General features: G+C 47.2%; 2 protein-coding genes across 7 annotated transcripts in view; one reads left to right on the forward strand and one right to left on the reverse strand.

Moving 5' to 3' along the window:
• sesn1 (sestrin 1) overlaps positions 1-8,609 on the forward strand; it is a 63,919-nt gene extending 55,310 nt beyond the window's left edge. The window contains exons 1-9 of one of the 4 annotated variants that reach the window (XM_061811673.1): positions 1,382-1,680; positions 2,847-2,912; positions 3,004-3,204; positions 3,413-3,595; positions 3,691-3,918; positions 3,991-4,248; positions 4,331-4,521; positions 5,633-5,777; positions 5,882-8,609. In XM_061811673.1, the coding sequence (XP_061667657.1) occupies positions 1,579-1,680; positions 2,847-2,912; positions 3,004-3,204; positions 3,413-3,595; positions 3,691-3,918; positions 3,991-4,248; positions 4,331-4,521; positions 5,633-5,777; positions 5,882-5,968 (1,461 nt within the window). In that variant the 5' untranslated portion in view covers positions 1,382-1,578 and the 3' untranslated portion in view covers positions 5,969-8,609. Of the gene's footprint in view, positions 1-1,380; positions 1,681-2,846; positions 2,913-3,003; positions 3,205-3,412; positions 3,596-3,690; positions 4,249-4,330; positions 4,522-5,632; positions 5,778-5,881 lie in introns of those variants that run through there. The other 3 variants (XM_061811671.1, XM_061811672.1, XM_061811670.1) reach the window with 3 other exon arrangements.
• Positions 8,362-21,476, reverse strand: armc2 (armadillo repeat containing 2). 3 transcript variants are annotated; one of them, XM_061811668.1, is made up of 18 exons: positions 21,247-21,476; positions 20,733-20,897; positions 20,583-20,655; positions 19,264-19,420; positions 19,037-19,181; positions 17,272-17,339; positions 16,757-16,849; positions 15,111-15,298; positions 14,923-15,025; positions 14,620-14,834; positions 13,910-14,055; positions 13,725-13,824; positions 11,974-12,274; positions 11,022-11,144; positions 10,821-10,934; positions 9,951-10,083; positions 9,127-9,284; positions 8,362-9,028 (listed from the first exon to the last, which is right to left on the reverse strand). In XM_061811668.1, the coding sequence occupies exons 1-18, from the start codon at positions 21,270-21,272 to the stop codon at positions 8,910-8,912; spliced, it is 2,427 nt and encodes an 808-aa protein (XP_061667652.1). In that variant the 5' UTR covers positions 21,273-21,476; the 3' UTR covers positions 8,362-8,909. The 3 variants fall into 3 exon arrangements, with proteins under 3 accessions (XP_061667652.1, XP_061667651.1, XP_061667653.1); XM_061811667.1 differs by having other exon boundaries at positions 20,733-21,476; XM_061811669.1 differs by lacking the exons at positions 19,037-19,181; positions 19,264-19,420; positions 20,583-20,655; positions 20,733-20,897; positions 21,247-21,476 and adding an exon at positions 17,568-19,012.
• Positions 21,477-23,148: the final 1,672 nt, after the last annotated feature.

A 23,148-nucleotide genomic window follows, 5' to 3' on the forward strand; every position in this document is an offset into this window, starting at 1 on the left:
CCCCAGAACCGAGTGCCCTTTGGCTGTTGAGGGGGGCCTGCACATCGCGGACCTTGAACATTAAATAAGTGCTCCGTGTTATAATTACCCCTAGGTAGCAATAACGCAGACATTACGTTGAGAGGAACGGAAAATACGGCAAAATAGTACTGTCAAATATGTTTGCAATCCGTTATCCTATCAATCATTCCGATTAATTCACTAATCTGACCAAGATTGATTTTCCATTAAAGTTCATCACAAATCTTTTTTTTTTTAAACGTGTCTATTCCCATTGTTGCTGTTTATTTGATGTTGTTTAATGATTAAACAAAAGCAAACAAACAACAATTAAGCCATATCGGAAAAGAGGGAGCGATGCTGATTTTACCAACCTTTGAAACTGTGAGCTAAGTTCTTAGGTATTGATTAATACGATTAATAGTGTGATATAAAATTCTGTGGCTCCTTCAGATCCGACTACACGTCATTTGCGGGTTAGTCATACCCACGGCTGCAAATACTTGGAAATAGATCATGGGGGGGAAATGTGCATATTTGCAAATGTCTTATTTTAATTGAACAAACAAAAAGATAGAAGTATTGAGATTGTGTCAATCAGAGGATTTAAATTCATCGATTAATTGACAACCAATCAGTTGTCACACTAATCGCCAACTATTTTGAGAATGACATAATATAGAATAGCTGGCGACTCATTTGATTGGTTGTCAATGAAGCAATAAATTTTGACAGATCTTGTTCTGACTACATGACGATGTATGCATTTTTCGGTTTTCGAAGGCAGAGCCAAGCTAAATTGAGAGCGAGCGTGAAAAAGATGAAAATTTGTATGTGAAAAATGTCAGTTCATGCTTGCATAAATCATCTTTAAAGTGTCAATTTAGGCTACGATTTGCTCAATATTTCCTTTGAAAATGTTGTTTGTCAACCCATCTGTGAACTCATGCCCCTAGTGCATGAAAAATAATCACGTTTTAGGTTTTTTTTAGTGTTTGATTAAAAATGAGAAAATATGCAATCACTTTTGGATCGCATTTGACAGCGGGAACGATCCACTGATTGATTTATCTCGATTATTCATTTTGGATAGTGAGCATTCTGCTTGATCACAGTTAATGAACGGCCACAGATGCTTTACATTAAAAAAAAAAAAAAAAAAAGGCCAGTCGATTGAATCACGGGCGAACAAAAGAAGGCAAGAGAAGACGAGAAGACATGATGATGTTTTTCTTCAAGCGAAAAAGGGGGCGTGTCCTTTCCGCTCACGTTTTGCGCCCCTCCTTCCTCTTTCCTCACGCTTAGCTCCGCCCCACCTCCGCCGCCATTGGCCGACGCCGACGTCACTCAAAGCGAGCCCCGGTTTATTTAGCGAATGTATGAGCGGAGGGCGGAGATGCAAAACGGGCCAGCCCGAGCGACTCGGGCCACTTGTCGGGTCCCCGCAACAGCTGACGAGAGCCGAGCGCTCGGAAACGCCGCAGCCTCCCGCGGAACAAAAGAAAGAACCGGAGGCGGCGGTCTGCGGAAGCTTTGGTAGCCGGTCCCCGAGGCAGCCGAGAGCGGGCAGGACGAGACATGAGGCACGCGGTGTCCGGCTCGGAGAACGTGGAGAATTGCTCGATCCCCGTCACGCATTTGTTTAAGATATGCGCCCACTGTGAACGCCTCACCAAAAAGGTAATAAAAAAAAAAAAAACAACAACAACTGTTTTTACATCAGTGCCGTCCATATGAAAAAAATGATGCATTTGCGTGTCATTTTAAACGATGTCAATGGAGTTCTGCTCGGTCTCAGGCGACTCGTTTTGCCTTCGACTGAATGAGCTGCAGTGCAGTCTTTTGTCCGGACTTGTCCGTCAAGTTTGTTTTTTTTCTTTGGGGGAGGGGGGCTGGGGGGGGGTCTTGAACGTTTCAAAGCCTCCGACCCTCCACTACTCCTCTCATTTCATTTTTCAATTATTCCGAATTATGACTATTTTGAGAAAGAATGAAGTCATTTGTTGGTTTTGCTGATTCATCTCGTGCCCAGACATGAAAAAAATAACAAAAAAAAAAAACCTCGTCACTTTCTTCTAAGGTTCCATTTTTAAAGATCCATTTTGAACATTTATGGCGTTGCATGATATTGCCACGAAACGCGTCTTGTTTACCAATTCTGTCCTCTAACTGCTCTTCCACCACCGGTGATTTAATTATCCCGAAGATGACACACTTCATCAAATGTTACTTTTATCATCTGCGTTGTCTCCTCTGTTTTATGTCGCAGTAACATCACCGAGCTAAGTCATATTCATCGGTGGTGCATTCAGAAACTGCCCGTACCTAAATTACCCTTTAAAAAAAAAAAAAAACCAAAAAAGACAGCTGTTGTGCCTATTACTTTTGCCATAAAATCTCATGTTTGCCTAGGCTCTCCTCCAAAACTGGTATTTCACCGCCAAAGCCGTAATTCGCCTGAAAAATGTCCCATCGGACAACCGCTGCGGTACCCGCTGTGTCCTGGTTACTGATGCTAAACTGACTCATCATTAAACTGCCTTGATTATCTTTCAAAACAACTCTTATGGGAGCATTTAAAAGTCACTTTCCGACATAAAGGCCTTTATTACTCTTGAAAATGACACTTTTGTTATTTAGAAGGAATTAAAAACGGCCTTGATGTTGTCCAATTGCGTCAAACGAGCCGACAAGACAAAGTATTATTTCTTGGGGTGCCTTATTTAATATTCATACAGAATTTAAAGTGTATTAAAACTCCTCATGATAACAAAAGATTACTTATATTTGATCATTTAGAAAAAAAATCTTCCAACTGTCATTTTCCCCTTTTACTTGTCTTGCAGGATCTGGGAGTGCGAATCCCAAGACCCCTGGGCAACGGGCCAAGTCGATTCATCCCTGAAAAAGAGGTACGGCCATGCCTGTAATTCTGCCAATAATGCCCCCCAAATCTGCTTCCCCACGCTGATTTTTTGGCTGTCATGTTTTCCCCCACCCTAGATTCTTCAAGTCAGTAAAGTGGACACCAGGACACAGTCGATATTTGAGGATGCGTTCGCCGCCCTCGGCCGCCTGGACAACATCTCCCTGGTGATGGGCTTCCACCCGCAGTACCTGGAGAGCTTCCTGCGGACGCAGCACTACCTGCTGCAGATGGACGGGCCGCTGTCGCTGCACTACCGCCACTACGTCGGCATCATGGTATGACCCAACCCCCGGCCGGGCAAGGTTAGGGGAAGGAGTCCCGAGCGCTCCCTCTCCTGGAATGCCGATACCCGGTCCCGGGATCGGGAGTAATTTGCACGGTCCTTCTCCCGACGTTCCCAATCGTCCCTTCCACCTCTCCGTTCTCGACGGTCGTCCAATAGGGTTAGGGTTAACCACGGCGGTCGCGTGTTTTTGCGTCTAGGCGGCGGCCCGACACCAGTGCTCCTATCTGGTCAACCTGCACGTCAACGACTTCCTGCAGGTGGGAGGGGACCCCAAGTGGCTCAACGGGCTGGACGGAGCCCCGCGAAAGCTGCAGCAGCTGGGCGAGCTCAACAAAATCCTGGCCCACCGACCCTGGCTGCTCACCAAGGAGCACATCGAGGTGGGGAACCGGCGCCGGAACGGCCGAGATGGCGCCGTAACAGAAGTCGGCTTAGTGATCTGACAAAATTCCGCGTCTTCTTCTTCTTCTTCAAGGGTCTCCTAAAGGCCGAGGAGCACAGCTGGTCCCTGGCCGAGCTCATCCACGCCGTGGTCCTCCTGACGCACTACCACTCCCTGGCCTCGTTCACCTTCGGCTGCGGCATCATGCCCGAGATCCACTGCGACGGCGGCCACACCTTCCGCCCGCCCTCGCTCGGCCACTACTGCGTGTGCGACATCGCCAACGGCAACAGCCACCACGACAGTCCCTTCGGCGGCCAGGTGAGAGCGACGGCGAGCCGCCAAGGTTTGAAGCGGCAAACGGAACGTCTTCCAACGCCGTACGTTGTCCAGGAGGCGTGCGGCGGCGAGGTGGAGGTGCTGATGGAGCGCATGAAGCAGCTGCAGGAGTGCCGCGACGACGAGGAGGCCAGCCAGGAGGAGATGGCCACGCGCTTCGAGCGGGAGAAGACGGAGAGCATGCTGGTGGTGACGGCCGAGGACGAGGAGTGGGTGCCGTCGCGCGACATCTCGCGGCACTTCGAGGACCCCAGCTACGGCTACAAGGATTTCTCCAGGCGGGGCGAGCACGTGCCCACTTTTAGAGTGCAGGTACGCTCGCAACACATCCAATCAAATAGTGACCCAGTCTCCATTCACAATGTTTTTTCTTTTTTTTTTTTTTTCTTTGCAGGACTACAGCTGGGAGGACCACGGCTACTCCCTGGTGAACCGTCTGTACCCCGACGTTGGCCAGATGCTGGACGAGAAGTTCCAGATGGCGTACAACCTGACGTACAACACCATGGCCACGCACAAAGACGTGGACACCAGCATGCTGCGCAGAGCAATCTGGAACTACATACACTGCATGTTCGGCATCAGGTGGGCAAGAGCGGCTAGCATCTTGACACAATGTAGCGCCTAACATTTCGACACAAAATATCTGAAAGCATGCGCTTACTGCTCTTGTAACGCGCATCGGGTGTACTTGAGATGGCAAACGGCGCCATTACTCGACCGACAGCTGCGAGCCATATGTGGCAGTACCAAGACTGACCTGCGGGAGGCAGCATGCTATATGTGAACCACACTTTACATGTACCAATCATGGAGTCGATTGCTCCTTAAGCATTTTCCCAGGATACAGTAATTCCCGGCCTACAGAGTGCACCTGGTTATAAGCCTCACCCGGTACATTCGTAAAGGAAATACCATTTGGTACATACATACGCCGCAGCTGTGTAAAAGCCACAAGTGCTCACATTGAAACCGACATTTAAACACGAGATATTTACATATATGGTACGCAGAGAGTTTAACGCTAGCAACGCCGCACTAAAGCTGGCGTCGCGGTGCTAACGCTAACATGGCCGTTAAAAAAACATAATGGTAAAATCATTGAGACACAGGAGTAACACGCTAGCGCAGCGCTAACAGGCCCGGACCGGTAAAAGTCACTTCCTCTGCACATATATTCCACCGGTCTCACGCTTACCTTTTCCACTCGAGTGCCCCGTTGCGGCCGTTAGAAAAAAATGCATAAATTAGCCGCATCGCCGCATAAACTGCCGGGTTGAAAGCGTGTGGGGGAAAAAAAGTCGCGGTTTGTAGGCCGGAAATTACGCTAATCCTCAAGAGAGACCTCAAGACAATCGGGACTTTCACGGAGGGGATGAAATGGCCAAACTGGACCTGATTTATCGTTGCTTATGCGCCGTTTTATCATAATCCGCTGGCTATTGTTCTGTTCCATATTGTAATCACAAGCGGTTTTTTTTTTGCGTAGAATGGGTTGAATGGGTTTAACAATGACGTTTGTTAGTTCTGACTGTAATCCCATCTGATTTAAATAAAGTTTTAACGCTCTCCAAATCACAGGATAATCATGGAGGATTATCTTCTACCTCCATCCGATAATTGGGAGTTTGATCAGAAAATGTGTGTTTTTTATTTTTTTGTTGTTGTTCTTTCTGACGTGGCCTCTGCTTCTCAGGTATGACGACTACGACTACGGCGAGATCAACCAGCTGCTGGACCGCAGCTTCAAGATCTACATCAAGACGATGGTGTGCAGCCCCGAGAAGACCACCAAGCGAATGTACGAGAGCTTCTGGAGGCAGTTCCAGCACTCCGAGAAGGTCCGGTTCGCCCTTTTTCCCCGCACGTCGCGGCGAGCTTTTTCGTTTATTTTTTTTTTTTGTAACGACGTGATAGTTAACGCCGTCTTTGGTCTCTCCCGCAGGTCCACGTTAATCTGCTTCTTATGGAAGCGCGAATGCAAGCCGAACTGTTATACGCTCTGAGAGCCATCACTCGCTACATGACATGAAGTGTTTTTTTTTTTTTTTTTTTTAATTATATTCTAGTTTTTATGACATGTCATCGTTGGGACTTTTCAAGAGATCATTTTTTGGGGAGTGAGGAGCTGGATGAAAGATCAGAACAAAGAGGCAATGAATCCTTTTTCCCTTTTTTTTTTCTTCAAGACTGCAGTGCCAAAAGTGACCAGAAGTAGGCAGCATCAGGCTTAAAAAAAAATTAGCACTGACAGCATGTTGAGGATTTTTCAGTATTCCAGCAACATCCCCATTATTAGTTTTCTTATTTTTGTCATCCTTTTTTTTTTTCATATCTTGTTTTGATTTCAATCATCAGAATTTTGGGGCCCGTACGCGTGTGTGTGTGTGACTGAACTACAGAGCGCAGTGTGGGTATACATGATGATGATGATGATGCTGCTGATCCGTGTTGTATTCAGCGGGGACAGAGGTCATATTGACCCCCCCCCCTCGCCTCCCCCCGCTCCCTTAAAAAATTTCCCCATCCACTGCATTATTCTCAAATGTCCGTGTAAGCTAATTCAAGGAGTGCGCGCAAACTTAGGGAACACTGAGCCCGACGTGAGTTGTGTGTGTGTGCAAAATTGTAATTATTATCAAAATGATTATTAATCATTTCACGTCACCGTCGGAGACTTCTTGCTTCTGCCGCCGTGGCCGTTGTTTTGACATAACTGTTTATCGACGGTGAAATTGTTCTTCGTTTAAAGGGGCTTTTGGAGGAACTGAAAGAGGTTCTGGGGAGGGGGGGGGGGCTGGGCTGGCAGCAATTGGTCTTGGCAACACACACACACACACTGCTCGCTGTCTTCCATGTTATCCCGACCGCCCGTTCGCCCCCTTTTTTGGAAGGCTGTGAATTTTACCAGTAAAATAAATACCTCTTCTATCTCCATTAAAATTGTATCGCTGTGAAAAAAAAAAAAAAAAAGCATGTGCAGTTGGTACTTTGACGACAGGGAGGAAAATATGAATTTGAACACCCCGCAAGTTTGAAATCATGGAGGAGTTTGAAGTTTTCATCTATGGTGCATGTCCACTGTGCGAGACATCCATCCATTTTCCTCACCGTTTATCCTCACGAGGGTCACGGGGAGTGCACGGGGGAGTACATGCAAACTCCACACAGGCGGGGCCGGGATTGAACCCGGGTCCTCAGAAGTGTGAGGCCAACGCTTTACCGGCTGACTCCACCGTGCCGCCTTGTGAGAGACTAGCTAAAAAATTAAAAAAAAACATCCCCCACAGGCATGATGTCTCTACCCCCATGATTCACAGTAGGGACGGTGTTCCCCATTCTTCCTCAACACATATCGAGTGGGATTAAGACCCAAAAGTTCTATTTTGGTCTCATGTGATCCACATCAATTTATCTCACGACTCCTCCGGATCACCCAAATGGTCATCCGCACATTTAAGACGGGCCTGGACCTGTGCGGGGGAACTTTTCCGTGCCGTGCGTGATTTTTAAATCACGACGTGTTCAAATACTTTTGCTCCCTGTAGCTCAAATCAACGTACCACTGTATCATCTCTAAATCATTTTTTGTTGTTGTTGTTGTCGTCAGAGGGCGACCGTTAAAGAAGTGCTCTTTGGTGAGCAGATGTTTTTTTGTTTGTTTTTACTTTTTTCCTCCCCGGGTGGCCACGTTCCCGTTCGCTTCGGGGACGACGCCGGCCCCCCCTCCGCCATCAGGCCGATTTGCGTTCAATCGGATCGCAAACGGTTGTAGCTGTGCTTATTGAAGCCGAACTAGTGCAAAAAAAAAAAAAAAAAACAAAAGGAAAAAAAAAAGCTTTTGTTTTATTGAAAGTTTTGTTGATTTATAAAAAGCAGCAAAGCGCTGCGTCGTTGTTCTCGTGAGGGCGGATTAAGACAAGCGATGGCGCGGAGGTTTCGACATAAAGAATGGTACCATTGGAAGTGAGTCGGAAGAACGCGAAAGAGCTTTTTGGGGTTTTTCAAAGCTTCTGACTGACGTCAGTTACTGACACTTTTTTTTTTTGTTTGTTTTGTAGAAAATACGGTGAGAAAAAAAAAATGAAAAGATGATATTGAATCGTTGTGTATCCTTTGTAGCGTCGTCTCGTCCTAAACTTTTCGGTTATATCGAGTCGTCCGTCTCGGCGGGACGGCAAACTAACACTGATCGAACGTGCGACGCCTCCGTTCCGACACATCTTTTAGAACTGGAGCTTGTCCCGCTTGCCTTTATGTTACACTAGGAAATTAAAACATAAAAAAAAAAAATAATAATAATAATAACAACAATACTGGGAAAGGCTGCTGAATTCGATTTGCGGCCCGATCTGATTGTGTGTTCTGACATCACCAGCACGGATCACCGACCCCCTACAAAGTGTATTCACATCTCAGTTAGGATTTTAAAAATTAAAAAAAAAAAAAAAAGCCGGCTAATATTTTGTATCATGAGTAATGTTTTGATGAGATGTAAAGGTTGTTTTTAATCTTGATACATGAAGTGCTGTTTTCCTGATTTGTGTTGATGTAACAACCACGTGACTTTGAAAAATGCTGTACTCCGGGCGACTTGTAAGCACCCCCCAGTGTCTGTGTAACATGAAAAAAAAAAAATGACAATAATAATAAAAGGTTTTGAGGCGACAACATTCCTTTCTTCCTCCTGTGCTTTTTTTTTTTATTATTTGTTTACATGTCAATAAAACATTTGCTTAGCGAGGGGAAAATGTGACTCGTCAATTTCCATGAAAGTTGCGCTCACGCACGCTGGCCAAACCAAACCCGTTTTGTTATTCAGATGTGCAAAAAAGTGTTGTAAAGATATGCGGCGCCAGACTTTATAAAGTGCTTTAAAAACAGTCACATGATGGCGAGTTTTAAAAGACGGGAAAAAAATTAAATTAAGTACAGTACATAGAGATGATATATATTGGTGATATACAAGGATATTATTCATATTTCACTGACCAGGTATGATAAAGTTTTTGGGCGACGGGGCAGAACTCCAACTCCCATGACGCCCTGCGGTAGTCCCCATTTTCAGTCCACTTGAGGGCTTTGTCTTCGTCTGGGGAGGAACGCGGAAGGACAGAAGTCAGATTGTGTGGAATAATAGCGGCGAGATGGGAGTACAGAAACAAAATATTAGCGGACCCCCCCACCGACCCAAATAGGACGTGAGGATCTCCAGCAGCAATTTGCTGTCCCGGGCCTCCAGCAGCTCCCCGAGGCCGTCTCCGCCGCTCAGGTTCCACAGGGCCTGGCACAGCTGAGCCGACAGCTGCCAGTCACCCGCTCCCAAGTCTCTCAGGCAGTCCGTCAGCCTGAGGCGCAAATACAGTGCTCACAACTCATTTAAAACACTACTATGCAATCGCTTGGACTTTTAGTAACTAATCTTGATCCTAAAACACTTTGTAGTAAAGAAAATAGCTTCCCTGGCATTGTCTGGTATCACCTCTGTCAGTGTTCTGTATTGTTGATGTACCAGCCAGGACATCTGTCAACTCCCGATGTTCTAGTACCTCTACCAAGCTACATGCTTGCGACTAGGGGTTGCAGCAGGAAGGCCATCCGGCTTAAAAAGTGTGCAAACCAAACCAAATGAGAGCGTTCGTCGGAGACACCGACCTATATTTCCCAAAATCGACACACTTCCACCTACATTCTACAGCTACCGCATGTTTTCAGGTCGCTCTTGTTTGGTTCTTATCTTCTGCAACTGTCCCGTTTTTTTTGAGTGAGTCGATCAGTTTGACAGTTATCGATTGCTTCGGTCTGCGTCCACATTCCGGAGAACTTTGGCATAGGTTTCGTAGCACACTTGCAATTACTTCAGGTGTGTTAAATATGATAAGGTGTCGAACATGACAACTTTGCATGTGTATCGCCAATGATGTGCATTTGTTGGAAAAGTATTAAATACAATTGAAGTGGATTTTGAGATGAACCCGCCCAGGTGCTAACTGCTCTACGTTATGAACGCTCACTTGGTGGCGGCCCCCTCGAGCGCGAGACTGGCTCTGTTGGGAGGGTCGAGCGCCAGGTTGGTGAGGACCCCGCAGGCCGAGAAGCACACGTCCGGGTTCTTGGAGTCCAACAGCGCCACCGCAAACCTGTGAACTGAGCAGGTGAGACGTCTCAGCCGTATTTAAGACTTCAAAATAATTTTTTGTACTTTCCTTGTAATACTGTACTGGCACCTTGATTTACAAGTTGAATTTTAATATTGATTTTAAATGACTTCAATAAATCAAGCTTGACCATAGAAATGAATGGAAATGCCATAAAAGTCGACCTCAGGCCACGAGTTGCGAATATCACTGGGTAATTGACGCCTATAATAATTGCATAGATTATAAAAAAAAGTATATATATATATTTTTTTTTTTCTTCATATATATATATGAATTTGTTCAGTGCCTTTCTTTTTATTCCTTTTTTTAGGGGCAACCAACTCCAAAAACACTGTCAAATTGATTATTATATATGTATATAATAATTATTATATATATATATAATTATTAATAATTTGATTTTGGAGTTGGTTGCAACTAAAAAAAAAATAAAAAGGAATAAAAAGAAAGGGACTGAAGAAATGTATTATATATATATATACATAATATATATTCATATATACAAATATATTCTTATTAAAATTTTATTATTTAAATGTATTCAAATAAATTTGAAAAAAAAAATCTGCAGGTTATCTGATCAGCAAGTATGTGGGGGTCCACTGTTAAATCCGCCTCCAAAACACCGAGATTATTTTTTTTTTTGACCGTTTGCATTTTTGAATGCTCATAGATTGGAGCGCTTGTAAGTCAAGGCGCCGCTGTGATGGTTTGATCCAAAACCTTTGTTCTGCATGAGAAAGTCGCGCACATCCCCGGACTGCGACAAGTTCCCGTACACGCGCGTGGCCTCCAGCGTGGCGGCCATGTTGGCGCTGAGCATCAACTTCAGCATCACTTGAGCGAGGAACAGGTGACAAGTCATGACGACGACGTGTTTTAGCGCCGATTTTGACGACTTTGATGATTTGATGCTGTCCTTACGGCGGGCGATGGCCAGCTGGCTGCGTTGGAGCGCGGCGCTTTCCCTGTGGTAGAACGTCAGGTTGTTGATGGCGGCCGCCGCGTTCACCGTCAGCGCCTCGGACGATTCCACGGACCTCAGCTCTGCCGCGACACACACGTAAGAGTCACTGGATGGTGCAAATCCCTGATTATATATATATTTTTTTTTCAAACAATACACTGCCTTTTATACTATATACGCAGTTCTGAGGTCCCGGGTTCGATCCCGGACCCGCCCGTGTGGAGTTTGCATGTTCTCCCCTGCGCCTGTGTGGGTTTCCTCCGGGCACTCCGGTTTCCTCCCGCACCCCAAAAAATTGCCCCTAGGTGTGATTGTGAGTGTTTGTCTCCGTGTTCCCTGCGATTGGCCGGCGACCAGTTCAGGGTGTGCCCCGCCTCCAGCCCTGTTGACAGCTGGGATAGGCTCCGGCACTCCCCGCGACCCTCGTGAGGATAAGCGGCAAAGAAAATGGATGGATGGCTGTACCGTTACGGGGTAAGTACCTAGCTTGAATTCGGATTTGCGGAACATTTCTTAACGTCGACCACTCAATACCAGCAGGCGATTATCAATTATCATTTTTGCTGCATTCAATCATAGCTTGCCGCGTATGTTGTCAGTTTTGTTTTGTTTTGTTTATTTTTCTAGCTATAAAATGTCCACTGTCTTCTGCTACATTTGGAATAAGAGAAGCTGGCCGCAGTGTGCCGCGCATGTATTAATATCAAATAATTTAGCTAACTCCGATTAGCATGCGCACGCACGCACATTAATTGTGATGTGCCGCCGCGGAACATCCTGATCTCAAGAGTTATGTTCTGCTTCTCGTCCAAGAACGGTAAATCAAAACCTCCAGTTCCCAGCATCAGCGAAGTGGTTGGCTGCCATATTTGATATTTTAAGCTCTCGATGCTACCTGAGAATCCTCACCCAGTGTCTCCATCAGCAGGCGGACGCAGGTGGTGTTGCGGGCCAGCGCCGCGCCCACCTCCTCGTGGATGCACATGTTGGCCAGCACCCGGACCAGCTTGACCAGCACGTCCTCCGCCTCCCGCACGCTGGCCGGCGGCGGCGGCGGCGATTCCTCCGCCACCTCCTCTCTCGACTGGTAGCAGTCGTAGAGCCGCAGGAGGATGTCGGCGGACGTCTCGCAGCGGAAGAGGCGGACGCGCGCCTCGTCGCTCTCGGCCGTCAGGTTGCCCAGCGTGAAGAGGAGACGCACGACGAGGTCCTGCGGGAGAAAGGTGATGCGTCGCGGGAGGCGTATATTAGCAACACTTTGATGCATTTACCACATAAGGCACATCCATCCATCCATTTTCTTTGCCGCTCATCCTCACGAGGGTCGCGGGGAGTAATGGAGCCGATCCCAACTGTCGACGGGCAGGAGGCGGGGTACACCCTGAACTGGTTGCCAGCCAATCGGGGGCCACATAGAGACAGTTGCACTCACAATCACACCTACGGGCAATTTAGTGCCCAATTAATGTTGGATGTTTTTTGCAATGTGGGATGAAATCCAAAGGAAACCCACGCAGGCATGGGGAGAACATGCAAATAACACACATGCGGGGCTGGGATCGAACCCGAGTCCTCGGAACTCAAACAGCCGCACTCACAATCACACCTTGGGGCAATTTAGTGTAATGTTGCATGTTTTTGGAATGTGGGATGAAACGGGAGTACCCGGAGGAAAGCCACGCAGGCACGAGGAGAACATGCAAACTCCACACAGGCGGGTCCGGGATCGAACCCAGGACCTCAGAACTGTGAAGCCGACGCTTTACCAGCTCACCCACCGTGCCGCCCCACATAGGGCACCTATTGACAAAAAGTCATTCACACTCACGGCCTTTTTCACATCAGGTGATCCCAAAATGCTTATTTTTGGAATGAATCGAGTAAACGAAATCAATCAATACATTTTCGTTGATTTCCACTTTTTCGCCTTTCCGTGAGTCTTCCAGTCTCTTTTCCAACCCGCTGACGCCACCCTGAGCTCATCGGCCACTTCCCTCGGACGAGATCCCGCGTGAAGTCGGGAGGTCCCGTTGATCAATTGCGGGGCGTCTCGATGTCAAAAGGAGAACAGGCCGAAGTGTGCGGCAAAACCGCCTTCGCCGCGGCCAGGTGTCAACGGGTGTCCGGAATGTTCTCGCGCTTCCCGAAGGAGGCGACTGGCAACGGCCCGCGCTTCCCGCCCGCGTTCCGGCGCCTCTCGGTCGGTGACACGCGTCGTAAACGTGCTACGACAAAGGTATAAGGACAAGGGCGGACTGTCCTCAGGCGTGCGTGAGATGGAGGGTGTAAACGTTAACACCCTATCGGTCACATCTGAGCGCTTACTCATTTGCTCCTTTCTTATTTGGACTCCCTTCTGGGTCATGTCCCGACTAGTCTCGGCTGAAGTTCACCTTTTGTCTGATTCGGTTTTCCACTCTTGTGTTTTGTTTTGGTTTTTTTTCCCCTTCTGAGTCATCTTATCTGATTTGGGCATTATTAAATGTTGACACACAGTCGTGACAGAGTGGATGGAGGGCATGACACGCACGCACGCACGCACGCGTGTGATGTCGTGTAAACGTGCTCGGGACTCGCCATGCATAAACAAGCTGATGTGAAAGTAAACAGGAAGCTAATTTGTTGATGCTAAAACCCTCGGAGGACTCCCGCTGACTCACCTGTTTTTGGCGGTGTTTGCTCAGGAGTTCTAAAAATAGTTGGTAGCAGTCGGGGGTCTGCGCCAGGGCGAGGCGGCACTCCGCGTACGAGGAGAGTTTACTGACGAGGGGCGAAAACGGCAAAGGCGTCTAAATGTGGGGCCCCGTTTCGTTGGCGAGCGTCTTTTTTTGTTAAAGCGCCTCACCTGTAGATCCGAGAAACGTTGGTGCACACGTCTCGGTCCTGGCGATGGCGCCGCAGAACCGTGCAGAGTTCCGCGATCACGGCGCGGGAGACGAAGAGGGGACGGGCTTCGGGGTGGTCGGCCAGATTCCTCAGGGCGGCGGTCATCTGAAGAAGTCGTAGCGGGAAAGTGCACATTAGGGGTTAAGATAAGCTACAGCAGAGGTGTCAAAGACAGGGCCCGGGGGCCAGATCTGGCCCGCCCCATGATTTTATGTGGCCGGTGAAGCTAAATCATGTGTATTCATATCCATTATTTTTGCTCCAATCCATCCATTTTCTTTGCGGGTTATCCTCACAAGGGTCGCGGGGAGTGCTGGAGCCTATCCCAGCAGTCAACAGGAGGCAGGGCACACCCTGAACTGGTTGCCAGCCAGTCGCAGGGCACATGGAGACAAACAGTCGCGGTCACAATCACACCTAGCGGATATTTTAGAGTGTCCAATTAACGTTGCATGTTTTTCGGGATGTGGGAGGAAACCAGAGTGCCCGGAGAAAACCCACACAGGCACGGGGGAGAACATGTGACCCTCGTGAGGATAAGTGGCAAAAGAAAATGGATGGATGGATGTATTTCAGACCGACAAATACAAAAATGCAGAGCATGTGTTAATATTTTCTACTTTCACTGATGGCTAATAGTAGGATTCACGTTTGCGGATTAACGTGTACCTGTACGAGGATGTGTCCGGCGATGGCGACGTGGGCGTCGTCCACCGCGCAGAGCTTCTGGATGAAATCGCGAGCCACGCTCACGCAGTCCTTCTCCAGCAGGTGGCGGACGACGGAGGCGTTCCCGGAGAGAAATTTCAGCGTGCCGGCGCAGTAGAACAGCGCTTCGCCGCACACGGACGCATCCTCGCGCAGCAACAGTCCCAGCAGCGAGTCTAGACAGGGGGAAAAAAAAAAAAAAAAAAAAAGAACTTCCTCACTTAACATCAAATCGGTGCAGCTTTCCGATGTTTTGCGATTCACCGAGGACCGAGTTGTTCTGGAAGAGGACGTCGTTGGCTTCACTGCGACTGATCTGGAAGATGAGCTTGCAGATGTTGAGCAGGTTGTTCCCGCTGACATGTAACTGGATTTCAGTAAACAACAATAACGAAAAAAAAAGTCACATTTTTGTTTGTTTTTTCCACAATCGTCGCTGGCGGAGGACTCACGGCGAGGCACAGCTCGGAGACGCGCATGTGCAGCGGCGGCGAGTCGAGGTCGATGAGTCGGAAGAGCGTTCGCAGGATGCTGGATCGCCTTTTGCTGCGGTGAGCGCCCAGCGTGCCCGACGCCGCCAGGGCGTCGTAGAGGCCCACGCACAAGTCGCACAGATTCTCCGGCGAGGCCTCGGAGCTACCTGGTGGATTGTCGAAAAAAATGTGCTGAGGACTTCCCACACCCCAAAAAGATGTGACAGGTTGTTTTGAGTCCCCAACTTCTTCCACTTTTGTAGGAAGACTTCTTGCACAGGGTTTTGGGTCTGGTCCGAGTTTTCAAATTTAGCTCACCCCAAAGGTGTTCAGGATGAAGACTTCAGCACTAGAAACATCTCAGCAAGCCTTTCTAAAATGTTAGCACAATGCTGGATTTATCGAACTCCAGCCAGTACTTTTCCATCCCTCTACCAACTTGTGATCGACCGCTTGAGAACTGTTTAAATTCTGGATGTACATGGTGTACTACTGGTTCTACCTGGGTCCAGTCAGTACTTTTCCATCCCTTTGCCGATATCCGATCGACCAGTTGAGACGTGTTTAAATTCTGGATGTACATGACGTACTACTGGTTCTACCTGGGTCCAGTCAGTACTTTTCCATCCCTTTGCCGATATCCGATCGACCAGTTGAGACGTGTTTAAATTCTGGATGTACATGACGTACTACTGGTTCTACCTGGGTCCAGTCAGTACTTTTCCATCCATGTGGCAACAAGCCATTAACTGGTTGAAACGTGTTTAAATTCTGGATGTACATGACGTACTACTGGTTCTACCTGGGTCCAGTCAGTACTTTTCCATCCCTTTGCCGATATCCGATCGACCAGTTGAGACGTGTTTAAATTCTGGATGTACATGACGTACTCCTGGTCCTACCAGGCTCCAGCCAGTACTTTTCCATCCTTGGCCAATTTCAACTGTCCTCCCACGCACAACGGCCCCCTCCCAGTCCTGCAGAAATAACCTGACACTCGCCAGATCGCCTGTCCCACTCGGCGAGAACCAGAAGCAGACTTTACAGATGGATCTCCTGACCCTAACCTTGCCCATTGTCTCCGCCTTGTCTTGCCTTTTCGGATCCCCCCGTGTCCCCTTCTTGGACGACGACCGGACCATCTGGGCCCGCCTCCCCACGCACGCTACAGTCTATTTAGTGATTACGAGCGATTGGCACAACAGAGGTTAACTCCGCCGCGTCAATAAAACATTAGCCTCGAAAATAACATTCTCCCTTTTCTAGGAAACTTCCGAGGGTAACTGGAGCGGCACAATCGCGCGGTTCCAATCTGGATGCAGAGGAAAGAGAAAGGGTGGAGCCTGTTCCTTGTTTTTGTGAAAGTGAAAGAATAGGAAAGCGTTCCCGGGCATCAAAACCGGAGCTTGACACCCACACACACGCGATACCTTGCTGCAATTTTGTACGCGTGAACTCACAAGGCCTTGGATGCAATCCATTTTTAAGATTTCACTGTGAAAATTTTTGCACCCATCGAAGAACCCTCGTGTCTGCAATTGAGCAAAATCCACCAACCAGACCCAAGCTAACCGCGGCAAGTTTGACCGCACGCGATCGGGTTCGGCGTCCGTCGCCTCGCCCACCTGCAGCCGCCGCCTTCAGCCGCTGGAGGAGAGGCTCGATCGTATCCCGCCGCGAGTCTGCGCTCGTGTTGTTCTTTTCACTCCCACACAGATCTGATGGGGGGGGGGAAGCACATTGGTGAAAATGAGGCCGGCCTGCCCGGTTCACAAGTTCAGAGTCGTAAAATAAAACAGGAGGAAGTTTGATGGCACCGCACAAAGGTCACATGCACTGCTAGCCTCCCATACAGATGATCAATGTCGTCGCTATTGTGGCTGATCCAAGCTAACCCAAATGCCAGTTATGATCGTGATATATTGTAATATTGCGTCATGTGACTCATATGAAAATGTGATTCCTTATTGTGATACAGGAAGTTGCGGTCTCCTCGTTTAAATCTCACGCCGAGAAGTTTTTGTCTTCAGCGGCGTTTTTACCCGAATCAGAACTCGACCAATCTGGAGAGATTAGCAGGTTCAGCATTGTGTGCAGGAAAAAGACATAACGGGGGTTTCTTGACTCCACGCGAACAAACCTGTTCTCGGTCCCGGCCTGCCCTCGAAGCTTCCGAGTCCGGAGTCGACGCTGGACTGCGACAGTCTGCTGCTCGCACACAAATATACACACAATTTTCCTGTCAGTTTGATCATCATTGGGGCGTTAGGGTTAGAAAGACAAAAAAAGATGAACGTGAAGGATTCAAATATATATTTTTGTTACCACATGGTGTCCCTGTTGCACCAGAAGTACCACACACGCTCGTCCTCCGTTTTTTTTTTTTTTTTTTTTTTTTTTGCACTTGCTGCAATTACGTGTTTTTCTCAGCCTGACCTTGTGTGCGAATGTTTGATGTCGACACGGTTGCTGTCGCCTCGTACGCATCCCAGATCGCAATCTCCAACAGACAGGAAGGAAGTGGTGAACTTTGCGGGCTCTCTGCTGGGGGGGGGGGGCTGTTTGTGCTTTGTCATCCCTTGGGGGCTGTCTGCAGGTTTTTTTTTTTTTTTTTTTTTTCGCAGGAAGTAACAACATTAACGAACTACACTTCATGCTATCCTGCATAACACGACCCGCTAGACCAGGATCTTGTTTTCGTGTACATATACAAAAATATACCTCCGCAGATATGATTCAAAATGACATTTCTGTACATTTGGGGTTGATCGCAAAGCGCATATTCCAGCACCTGTTAAGAGTAAATGGTTCATGATAGGATTACAAGGTCCCACCAGCGGGCCTCTTTGCGCGATACGGACTTTCTCAGAGACATGACCTCATCCGCGTCTCGGGCCTGGCAACGGCGCGCTGCGCTAACGACGCGTAGAGCTGCCAGGCTCGCCCAAATCGAATGAGAGAAGCCATTTGCAGACACAAAGCCACGTCTTGTCGGATATTTTCCGCCTGCGTCTGTTCGAGGTCATTAGCGCGCCGCTCGGAGCGCTAATAACAAAAACCTCCAAAATTTGATAGCGCAAGGAAGCGGATTCGGTCATTCCGGACCCCAGGCTGGCAGAACCATCCAGTCAATCATCCATCTTGTCCCTTTCTTATAGCGCTTATCCTGTTCAGGGTCACCACGTGGGACGGAGTCGATCCAAGAGGAAAGATGGGAAGACTCGCTTGCTGACGAAAGCGGAACACGGACCGAGTTTCAATTTGCGCCACAAATTCGCCGCGTTCCATAATAGCAGCATCGGGAACTGAAAACTGCAAAAACGAAATATCTGGTTAGCGATGGGTAAGTAGCGATACCATCCATCCTTCCATTGTCTTCACCGCTTATGCTCACGAGGGTCGCGGGGAGCGCTGGAGCCCACCCCAGCCGTCAACGGTAAAGAGGCGGGGTACACCCTCAACAGGTCGCCAGCCGATCGCAGGGCACACAGAGACAAACAGCCGCTCCCACAGTCGCACCCAGGGGCAATTTAGGGTATCCAATTAAAGTTGCATGTTTTTGGAATGTGGGAGGAAAACCGGAGCGCCCACCCGGAGGAAAGAGTGGTGATACCAATTATCTGTAATTGTGTTTATTGAGTACTCAAGAGTAAATAAATACTCCAAATGCTCTACAGCGGTCGTTAAATGAGAACTGACAGAAGCGACGGCGACATGAAAAATGGCAACATAGGAAGAAAAACAGATTCCGGATGGTACTCCCACCTGGCAACAAATCAATACGTGAATGGATTCGAACAGCTGAGTTATGTCCTGACATCCCCTGGAAAAATCAAACCTTCTCCTAACAGCAGCCGGTAAATCTCGGCTTCATTATGGGATGTCACGTTGAAGGAGGACAATACCTTTCACTCTGACTTCTACGCGGCGCGGTTACGTGAGACGCGGCGGAGAACTCCTTGTGGTCCCCCGAAACGAAAGCTTGGGCCGGCGGCAGCTTCTTCGCCGGCTCCGGGTGGAATCGGTCTTGCGACGGCGCACGCGGGAAAGCTGTCGTGGCGAGCAACAAAGTAGAACGCATCGCTTGGTCCGGATGCGGAGAACGTAAATCGGGGTCCAAGTCGTTCCTCACCATCTGCGTGTGGCGCCAAGGGAGGCAACCTGTTGAGGGACGTCGCCTTGAGGAGACGCGCCCGGGTTCGCACCGGCGGCCTTTTGGCGTCCAGCGGGTCGGCGGGGGGTTTGGGAGTCGACTTGTCATCGTAACAGGGAACTGGAATCTTTGTTCTCTGGCATGGAAGAAACATATATATATATATTACCAGTGGCAGTGGCAGTTTTTAGACAAGATAGCCAAAGTTGAAGTTCATATTTGCATAATATTTTGTCACGGGAAGCGACTGCGACGAGGTCAGGCGTGGCTTCACCGCATGCGGCGACGGACCCGCAATGGCAAAATTTGTGGAAGATTTTAAAGTCCAAGTAATGTTTTTCATCACTCAAACTTGGTTAACAACACTTTTCTACGTGACGTTTATTTGCACTTTACAGGGACTTTAAACGTCCAGTGGCGATGGTGAGAAGACGGCGGAAGACAGGTGTCAAACTCACGGCCCGAGGGCCAGATCTGGCCCGCCGCATGATTTTAGGTGGCCCGCAGAGGCAAATCATTTGTATCAATTTCCGTGATTATTTTTGTTCAAATCTGTACCAAAATTTCAAAATTGTCATATCTTAAATGATAACGTTGAGCTATTACAAGCATTTTTGTGTTACCAAACAACAGTAGTTGGAAAAACCCATTACCCTACAATAATTATCTACTCTCGCAAGGAGAGAAGCGTTGGCCTCAAAGTTCCGAGGTCCCGGGTCGACCCCGGACCTGCCTGTGTGGAGTTTGCATGTTCTCCCTGTGCCTGCGTGGGTTCTCTCCGGGTGGGCACTCCGGTTTCCTCCCTCATCCCAAAATAGATGCAACATTAATTGGACACTCTAAATTGCCCCTAGGTGTGATTGTGAGTGCAGCTGTTGTCTGTCTTGATGTACCGGTTCACGGCGTAGTCCGCCTTTTGCCCGAAGCTAGCTGGGAGTAGGCTCCAGCTTTCCTGCAACCCTTGTGAGGATAAGCGCCTTGGATGATGACATGACGTGATTAGAAGACAAATAATCTACTTTTTTTGGGTGTAGTTCAAATTGAACATTATCCAAGATTTGTCAAGGGCTCATTTTGACTCCAAACGTAGAACGGCGAGACGATCAGAAGGCCAGAAGTGACAATTACGAGTCATTTTTCTGCAAACGGGTCATTTTCAACAGAATCTGCAAATTTCCGGGACGGCGACGAGAAGTAACGAACCCTGGTGATTATCGTGGTCGCTCTGAGTTGTGATCGTACACCTGTTGCATTATTCAACTCGATGTTGCTCAACGGTGAGGTGAGAGGTGACTCACGTGTTCCAGCGGCGACAGACGAGTCCCCGAACTGGGCCGGGAGTCCCCGACATCGAAATTCTGTGCGTGGAGACTGAAAAAGTTGCAAAGCAGAAGTGTGAATGTGCCTCAAAAGGGTGGATTTTGTTGGAGAAACGGAGGAGGACGAACCTGAAGGTGGAGGAAGGTCTGCTGCTGCGGTCCTCGCGGATTGAGTTCCTCGCAAAAAGATGCCTGTGGGTATCTCGGGGGGTGGAAGGTCTCTGGGTGGACTGAGCCCGCAAAATCCTCCTCGCTTCCCCCACGATCTCTGCACTCGTCTTCAACGAGGGGTGCCTCCTCGGCAAAAAAGCCCCACAAAACTCGTATTTCCTCTCCGTGGAGCCCATTGGACCCCCGTGACGTCGGCTCACTATATGAATCAACTCACTTATGTCTTCATTATTATGATTTCGGATTATATCTGGGGTTCTGCTGTGGTTAAATTACGGGAGAAAGGTTTGATTGGTGTCCGCGTGGACGGCGCCGGGCGAACGAGCTGCGTTTCCATGGCGACCGCATGTCGCCGCGGTGGCGAGCACAACAAACACGGAAAATAAAACGCACACTCGACGGTAAAGCGGGCTCATTTCGTGATTTTATGACAGAATATGAACACGATTTAAGAAGAATATTCAGAACCTACTGTCCGTGCCGAGGGAACGCCAACATGCCGTTCGCTGCCAAGCACTAAGAAATAAAAAGTCGTCTTCCACTAATAAAAAAAAAAAAAACTAAGCATGACTTCAGATATGAAGCTTTGAAGAAATCTCTTGAATAAATACAAAAAAATATACACCCATACAAGGTCATTTGAGCAGTTTTGAAGCGAATCTAAAGGCTGTTCGAAATACAGTACAACATTACGCTCTGACAGTCGGCTCCGATGGCCCCGACGTCATCATTAGGCGACAATAACAGTACTACGCCAAAACATGCGACCGGGACTACAGCATTTATGTCATAATTTTACGGTGAAATAAGTGCAATGAGTAGATTTTCCCTTTTGTGAATGATAGAAAGAATCAAGAGCCATACGTGTCAACCTTTATAATAATGCTCAATTTTGGTATGTATTTAATTTAATTAATATTGTTTTTGTTTACTGCTCTGTGTCATACTTAAAGCTGATTATGATCCATTACCTTATTTAGCTGCATGAGATGACCTCGTTTAGCTCCAAGAGATGGGCATGCGCCTTTAATTAATTTTAGGAATATGAATGTATTGTAAAAACAAAAATGAAAAGACCCTGACAATATGTGCTTCTAGATTTTACTCTTAAATATGTACATTTATCATGTACAGGCTCCCAAACACAAACTCGGCACAGTAGGGAGTACAATATATTGCATACATAAAATGCATAACCATTATTTGTATTACTATTGCATAACACAATATTGCAAAGATTTCATTAAAAAATATGGAAAAAAGTGACTGGTGATGACTGTTGCGGTTCAGTCAATGTTTTGTCACAAGACCATCATTTGTATGAACAGTTTATGATTGTATGCATGACAAAAAAAACAAAACAGAACACATAGTGCGCTAATCTCTTTTTGACTTATGTATAACCAGAATTTTTGAAACATATTTTAAATCATAACAAATCTGCTTGTCTGTCTGACCTATACAATTGAATCAATTCAATCAGACTAAACCTCTCTCAGTCAAGATCACCAAAATTATTTAATTTTGTTAAATGCCTTTATAACAAGAGATAGAATTTCTTAGAGATTTTGATTTTATTTTCTTTGAGGTCAAAAGTTCAGATGATGAGGTCATGGCTTTGGAAGTTCCTGATAGGTTAACTGACGACATGTGAGTTAAATGACGGCTCACCTGGGGATGTATTTAAAGCCATACCTCAAAATTAAATAATTTTGATGATCCTGACTGACCTGAAATTGATATTTAGTCAGATTTGACCTCAGACAAGGAGACAAAAAAATTAAACGTGTTTTTGCACGACGCATGTAAACATCTGGCTTTGACTGTGCATTATATATTAATAACACAAATGTATTTTTTTACACTTTTTCTCTTCCAAAAATACCCTTAAAAAAACAACTAATGGAAACAAAATGACAAAGAAAATGATGTTTATAAAAGCAGAAAGCTGTATTCAACCAGTTTTATTGAGTATCAAAAATAAGAAACGAAAAGACAATAAATATTGCATAAAGTTCTCCAGTTCTGCTAATGTACAAAATGTATAAAATGAAATACTAAAATGCTATTGAAGTTACATTTCATTTTAAAAATATTTTATCATGCACCATTTTGTGTCAGCTAAAAGTATGAAAATGGCCAAATACTTACGCTGTGTCTGTGTCTGTTTTTTTTTTTTTTCCTGGTTCAAGTCCATCGAGCTCCTTGATGCGAGCACCAGCGCAACACGATGATGTAATTGTCGTGGTACGCCGCAAAGATCGAAGTCAAAGATAATTGGAAATGTATTGCATCCACTCCAAAATCCACACGTCTATTCAAGCTTCGCTTTGCGTCTCTTTTACTCTTCTGGATCTGCTGACCACTTGGAAAA

Source organism: Syngnathoides biaculeatus, chromosome 23 (assembly GCF_019802595.1).
Source record: "Syngnathoides biaculeatus isolate LvHL_M chromosome 23, ASM1980259v1, whole genome shotgun sequence".
Taxonomy (NCBI): Eukaryota; Metazoa; Chordata; class Actinopteri; order Syngnathiformes; family Syngnathidae; genus Syngnathoides; species Syngnathoides biaculeatus.

What these genes read in the sequence shown, in the direction of transcription:
- armc2 (XM_061811667.1), bottom strand. Translation starts at nt 20,950, where the DNA reads ATGGGCTCCACGGAGAGGAAATACGAGTTTTGTGGGGCTTTTTTGCCG. An exon ending in AACGTTTCTCGGATCTACAG is followed by an intron (nt 13,825 to 13,909) that starts GTGAGGCGCTTT and finishes GCCCCTCGTCAG; the next exon opens with TAAACTCTCCTCGTACGCGG. An exon ending in CTTTCTCATGCAGAACAAAG is followed by an intron (nt 10,084 to 10,820) that starts GTTTTGGATCAA and finishes TCACCTGCTCAG; the next exon opens with TTCACAGGTTTGCGGTGGCG.